At 37.3% G+C, this 7,446-nt stretch overlaps 1 protein-coding gene across 1 annotated transcript; it reads left to right on the top strand.

The window, feature by feature from the left end:
* Window positions 1–1,723: 1,723 nt before the first annotated feature.
* On the top strand, window positions 1,724–6,240 carry vgll4l (vestigial like 4 like). Its single transcript, XM_065247240.1, has 5 exons — window positions 1,724–1,908; window positions 3,979–4,102; window positions 4,204–4,441; window positions 5,085–5,166; window positions 5,284–6,240. Exons 1-5 carry the CDS (start codon window positions 1,842–1,844, stop codon window positions 5,592–5,594), a joined length of 822 nt encoding a protein of 273 aa, XP_065103312.1. The 5' UTR covers window positions 1,724–1,841; the 3' UTR covers window positions 5,595–6,240.
* The last annotated feature ends 1,206 nt before the right edge of the window (window positions 6,241–7,446 follow it).

Here is a 7,446-nt window from a genome sequence, read left to right as displayed (position 1 = left end):
GTACAAAGATTCAAAGTGCATGCATTGAAAAAAGATAGGTATGTATTAATTCATTTAAGTTGAGGTAAGAACAGAGTAAAATATTGAAAAACGGTGGTGTTTTCCTTTAACCTGTGATAACTTAACCTAAGCTAATTTAACTTACTGTTGGGTCAAATATAAACATTTCCTGGGTGTATTTAACCCAATGGGATGTTTGTCCAGCACTCAATATATTTTCTTTATATGAATCATAAATGAAATATTATATCATTAATGACTTTTATGTGGTAAATTTTCTAAATAATTTCTATTTTTGTTTTCAACCACAAGGTGTCTCTGTTTCCCACATGTTGCTATCATTGACAAGTAATGCAATTCTTTCTCATGAAGGCGCTGCTCTATTGTTGTAAATGCCCCATGTGTGTGGCTTCCTGGGAAAATCTGTTATAAAATAGATGACAATCCAATAATGATAGGTAGTAAGCAGAGTAAATATTTACAGGTGATGATTACAAAGATAATTTGCAGGTAGTGCGAGAGCCAATCAATCACACGCTTATGGAGAATGTTACAAAATAAACCATAAATGAGTAACTAGTTCAGTAGTAGTGTGATCAGTACTACAGTGTGATTATTTTACCTAATCTATGTAAATTCAACAGTTCACTCTTCTACGGTGACAATTTACACATACTGTACTATTGGTCTCCTTGTATGCAAATGAGCTTAACTGTGTGTGTCCAGAGGGAGTGTGTTTTTCAGTCACGTATGTAAGCGTTTGTGGCTTTAGCATGCTCGGGCAGGATAGCACAGTACAAAGCTGTCTTCAGTAGTCTTTGTCTTTTAGCCAAAACAGAAATGGAAAAAAAGACGCATGGAAAGAAAAGGCCTGATGCATAAAGGTTAGGAAACTCACACAGTATAACTGCATGTATGGGCAAGATAGTGGAATGAGTAGAGCTCAGGTGGGCCAAACACTCTGAAAAATGCAGTCGGGTGAGATTTTAGATTAGAGCAGGGGAGGGGTTGTCGACAGGTGCTGACTCCAAGAAAGGAAACAAAGGACAGAGTAGAACTTGTTTGTGGATTCTGAGTGGATCCAGGAAAGGAAAGGAAAAGTAGCATGGTGAAGTTAAAAAAGTATATTTATTAAAATGCACTTTAACTGTTTTATTTATGCATATACATATGAATTAATGTATGTTTTCATGCTTTTTTGCGAAGTCTGTCATGTGCATGTGGATATGGTCTGTTAAGCAAAGGTTTTTTTAGCCAGGAAATGGCTTTCCCAAGAACTGTGATATCATAACAAGGAACTATTTGTCTTACTGTCCCAGTGCCCTAGCATGTTGATACTTGGAGAAGAGATTAGAGACACCTTACACCCTGTTTTATTTTAAATTGTGTGCCGTCTCAGTACAAATATCCTCATCACATCATCCCGCACCTAAACAAAACTCACACCATCATTCATTCATTTACCCATATTGTGATGAGTGTTTACATTATAAATGATCAAGCATTACAAATATTCATTATGAATGATATATTTACTCTATAGCCCATAATATGGGCATGATCATGTGGGAGGTGATAGACAGCAATTCACAGCTTTTCTTTTGACTCCTCCCATACGGCACCTGTGGTGGTAGGACCTCTCAAGCAGACAAAGAGCAGGGAGGGGCTTGGCCTCTCCGCAGCCAATAATAAGGCAGAAAGAGAGATTATCATGGAAAGCACAGTGCACTTGAGATCATTGAAAACATAAAGCTTAGCGAGGAACGGACTTGGTATTCAGAAGTCAAGTTGTTAGAGCAGAATTACACGGTTTACTAGGACAACACTGAAGATTTGGAATCATGGCGGTCACGAATTTCCACTACATTACTCGGATGAGCAGTGGCTTTAAAGTGTACATATTGGAGGGTAATTATTACATTTTTATCTTAATACAGACAGTCTAAACTTGGCAGTAATCTGCATTCAGCAATGCATTGTTTATTTTACAATTTTGCAATCATATTTGTGGATTTATTTTATAATGTACAACAGATTAAAAGTGGTGTAATATTTATATGCAATATCACAAAAAGTCCCTTTTGCACTGGTGTGTGTATTGGTGATGTTATTTATCAGTTTATTTTATGTAGGTTATCATGTATAAATTATAAACTGGGTAAAAGTGAAAACTTAAATTACTGGCAAAAAGATAGGATACATGGTTAGTAATGTAATGAAGTGATGCTTAGGAATTCCTAAAGATTATTTGAGGAAGTTAGTCTGCAAATGAAAGAAGATGAAAGGAAATGATGTGGGTCTGTTTTATCTTTAAAACCCTTAGAAAAATATCCCTCCCTGAGGCATTAAAAATCAGTCATCAGTCAAGGTTTAAGGTGTGGTTTACACCCAATCCCCCATCCACTGTCATGCAGAGTCAACTTGTCACAGTCCAATGCTTTGGAGATCTTCTCTAAGTGTGTGCGTATGTGTGTAAAGGGTTATGCCAACAATGGCCCCTCATCATCCGAGCCATTTAGAAGTTATCCGCTTGAAGTCTGATAGCGTCTTATATTGCAAAACTTCCTCCGTGCACATGCTTCAGTGCCATTAATCCCCCATCACACCAACACAGGCCTTTACTGGTCAGATATGTGGTTTATTGGATATTCGTTGCCTGTGATCATGTTTGGGGGTCTCAAGCACTCTAAAACGTGTCTAATGATTGGTGTAGTAAACATTTAGGTATAGTTTTCACTGTACAAATACTTATAGTCAATGTGGTAATGACTCAAGAGTGATAAATCCTTTCAAGTAACAATTCAGTGTAGGTTAAAAAAAAGTTTGTAGCGCTTTTAAAGAGTTAACCAGGAGGATGTAGTGAAATCTTAATGAGAATTAAGGGCCAAGTGTAGCTTCAAAGTCAATGTTATAATGCTTTTTATTATATATTTCTTACAATGCAACAACAGGTATATTTAACCTGATTCAAATTGATGTTTCGCAATGTTGTTGTAAGCGTAAATAAAGCAATGATATTGTCAAAATACAGACAAATTCACTACACTGTAAAAAAATGCAGCATGAATTTCTTTTTGCTAGTCAATTCGACATGCTATTTTAAGATTTGACTTGTGATAAGTTGACATAACTTAAAAAAAACAAGTTACAATTATTTAACTTAATTTTTAAGTTTAAGTAATAAAAATATGTGTTGATTTGATATCATTTTTTATCATTATCATTGATATGATTTTTATTCATTTAGGTCTTAATTTAATGCATTTTTTACAGCATATACATATAAGCCAACTTTATTAATACAAAACAATTTTTTAAATGCATTAACGTTTTAGCAAGTTTACATTTAGATTTTTAAGATTTTTTATTTTGCATCTTAGTTCTAAAATCTAGCAAAACTGACTAAATTATGTGCGAGGTCCTAATGAACTCCTAATGTTTGAATAATGCAGTGTGTGATTTTAATGACCTTTACGCAGTTAAGGATATTAGCATATGAATCATAATGTGTATTTCAGTTTGAATAGTCTGTTACAATTGTTGTGTTGGGTAAACATGCTGTGAGTCAACTCACATGCCTTAACCCACAAAGCCTGTTTTCCCCCCAAAGCGGTATGAACAACAAGCCGATGATATCTTCATATGCTCATCAATGTCGTTTTTTTTTTTTTTTAGCATGTGTGTTTTCCAACATTTGAATGACATTTACCGTTAGCAGTGAATCAGCTGGGAAGTTCTACAGTAATACCCACAGAGCCAGTTCATCTTGCTTTGCCACTTAACGGAGTTTACATTTAACGGTGGTTCGACCACGTTTTTTCCCACAATTAAGATACACGCGCAGTGATGAAATTCTGAGGATTAAGTCAGTTGTTTACCTGTTTGCCACACCTTTACGCAAGTAAATGAAAAAACGACTGGCTGTGACCGTGAGAGAGCCCTGGGGCAATATCATTTATACGATTTTTTGTTTTACAGGTCAACCCAATCTGAGAAGCGAAGACAGATTTCGACACATGACAAGCGACAGGATGCGTATGCGCCCCGCACATCCAATAAAGCGCAAGCACAGTTCAGAGAGAGGACGAACTCTTGAAGAAAGGTATGTTTATTATTAATAAATGTACATTTTATAAATGCTGTTACGTCCAATTGGGACCAATCCCAGTACCACTAATAAGTTTTCTTTACTGTGTCTTTCAGAAGGGAGAGGGCCCTAAGTAAGAGCCTGGCCAACAGTGTTCGCAGATCATCTGGGTTCAGTATTCCTGAAAGTCCTACATCCACATGGAGCCCAACAGCCAGTCCGACTCACCTGATCCCCAGCCCAATGTACTCCACCCCAGTGATGGATGAGCCTCTAGCCCTAATCAAAAAACCACGCCCAGAACCGGAGAAAACAGAAAGCCAGAGCAAAACTACAACAGTCAGACAAATACAGGTGATTATTTCAAATAGGAAATGCTGAGCTTGATTTAAGATATAAAATAAAATGTAATAATAATGATTATAATTATTATGATATACTTATATATGACAAAGCAATATATTTACATAAAAGATCCCCCCCCGCCAAAAAAGCAGTTTAGGAACCTGTATTTTTAAAATAATATTATATCATCAGTTAAATAATCTTATTGGATCAGTGCAGTGGATCTTAAACATGTTCATTAATTCAATGTTAATTCAGGCCAATTTGGGCCTTGTGCTTCCTGTCACTCAGTACGTGTTGACCGAACATGTTTAGTGTATTATATACCATCTAGCTCATAACCTGAGGCCACAGTAACATTCATTCCCACTATCTGTGAGACGCAACATAATGCAGGAAGGCACTTTTGTGTTCTGAGAGAGTGGCTCTTTAGTGTGCGGACAGGCCTCTGCCTGTCTCAGATATGCAATCCAGCCGGATTCAGGGAGAAAATGTGAGCAATGGGTGGAGGAATGTTGTCAACAAGTCTCAACGTACCAGCGTTGTTGTTGACCCGATAGTGGCATCGGGGATGAGGGACGAACAGTGTATGTACATGCACTGTTAGGGTTTGTTATTATGAGATTTACTGACCTTTGCTGTCCTTAAACAGGTACGACCTTCTGTAATCACATGCGTGTCCTCTGCAACAAGATCTACGAGAAAGCCCGGAGACTGCTGCGATCATTCTACGAGTAAGTTGAATTAGTCAAACTAGTTACTCTTGCTTTAACAAGTCCATGCAGATATCTTGTGATCCCAGGGAGAATTAATGCGTCATTACCTGACTCAGTCTCTTTGTGTCTCTGAAGTTGTTGCCCAGCAGAGTTATGACCACGTCGAAGAGCATTTCCAGAGGAGTCTTGGGATGAACTACCACAGGGCTGCATCCATCAGCGTCTCTGTAGACGACCACTTTGCCAAAGCGCTGGGTGATAAATGGCTCCAGCTCAAAGGTTCGACTTCTTCGTGCAACTCCTCCTCTTCTTCATCGTCTTCCTCATCCCCACCCAGCAGTCCAACCTTCATCCACTCGCCCAGCTACGGCCAGAGTCCCAAAAGGGCCCGCAAAGACACAGTTAGCCCTTCTACGACCACACCCAACATGTGGTCTGATAAATGAAGAGGAGAGAGACGAAAGATGTAGATATGGACATGTAGAACCTGTGCATTTTCTGCTGTAAAAAAAAAGCCAAAGGGAGAGATTGATTCTTTGATGGCCAGTGAGTACAGTGAGTTCATGTGTGGCAATGGTTGCTAACACTTTATGAGCGGATTGTGAGCAAGAGCTGTAAAATTTCCTCTCAGCGTAGATGTCTACGTGAAGCTATTCAATGCTTTTTCACTTTCAGAAAAACCAATTATTTCATGATAGCAAAGCATTGTTTGTAATGGCTTTAACTTTTGTCATTGGTTGTGTGGGCGCCGCTAATTTTTATTCGTTGACTGTGATTGCACTGATTTTTGCTTATTACATTTCACTTGTCTGTTGTAATCTTTACTCTGATGTACGTTATGTGTAAGTATGTACATCAGGTCTGATGTATGTATATTTATAAAAGACGGTATACCAAGACTGTGTGACCCAAAAAGAGTCAAAATAGGCCAAGAATTACAAGGTCGGAAAGTTTCATGTTTTTATTGCAAACAAATGCCTAAAATGAGAGTTGGGTAAACACCGCTGTTCATTTCAAACACTGTTTAGATTTCAAGTTGTACTATTCGACAACTTTTGTAAATATTTGTAATAAAAACAATTTTTAAACGCATTTGTTGCAGATTTTTTTTGAAAGTCTACACATTCAATATACATATAATCAATATACATTTGCTCTGCCTCTGAAACGTCTTTCTGTTATGTCTCAAAACAATGTGATTTTCCAACCCCTCTTTTCAAAGTTCCAGTAGAGACCACATTTCACAATTCGGTCTTATTATTGTCAATGCATAAACTCAAGTAAAGACCTGTCCAACATTTCTTTATTATTTTAATATCATGTTTCACTTAAAAGCATGTGTGACACAACAACAAAAAAGATTCATATCTCAAACAAAAGAAAAATGTTTTCACATGTATGCACTTACAATAAGAGTCTATGGGAAAGCAAAAATGAAATAATTGAATCTGTCATCTTCAATTATCAACAATATTAGCACACATAGTGGCGGTTTCCCAGACAGGGCTTAGTCCCAGAGTAAAATGCATGCCTTAATTTAAAAACATCTTGCACTGATATATATTAAAGTGCCAGTCTGGTACAACATCTTAGCTTTCTAATATTGTTAAGTGTTCCCAAAAACAGATTTAAATGCATGCAAGCTCATTTTTCAAAATCAAAATATAAATTTAATATTACCTAATTTCTCAGAGATCCCCAAATGATTTGTGCAAAGCCATTCAAAGATTCAGTCTGTCTAAACCCCACCTTTCAGTAGCCTACTCTGCTCTGATTGGTCAACTGACACGGTCTCTGCACAGTCCGACAATAGTGCACCATGCATTGACCTAGTGCTAACATGACTTACTAGTAAGACATTATCAACATCAATACACATCATTCATCATTAATCCAAGCAATAACAATGACAGCAGAAATTAACATTTTTACAGTCATTTGAGCAAGTTTGTAAGCTAACCGGGCGACAGCTTAACAGTAAACAGTAACTTAAATGCAGCATGCGTTAGTTGCTTGCTAGCGCAACTTACTGACAAGACATTAAGGGGCGTTTTCCCGGACAGGGATTAGACTCTAGACTAAAATAAATGTAAGAGCTGTCCAAACTGTAAATAACTTGCACTGACATATCTTAAAATACATCAGTGCCCTTTGTTTTGCCTCAAAATGCACACAAGTAATGTTTTATGTAAGGCATGTTTGTTCAAACAGTGATATTTCATAATTAAACTAAGGTCTAGTCCTGGTTTAAGCTAATCCCTGCTAGGGAAACCACCCCTACGAGTTTGAAAACTGACA

Source organism: Paramisgurnus dabryanus, chromosome 11, assembly GCF_030506205.2.
Source record: "Paramisgurnus dabryanus chromosome 11, PD_genome_1.1, whole genome shotgun sequence".
In the NCBI taxonomy this organism is placed as follows: Eukaryota; Metazoa; Chordata; class Actinopteri; order Cypriniformes; family Cobitidae; genus Paramisgurnus; species Paramisgurnus dabryanus.
This window is presented reverse-complemented; position numbering and strand designations above follow the sequence as displayed.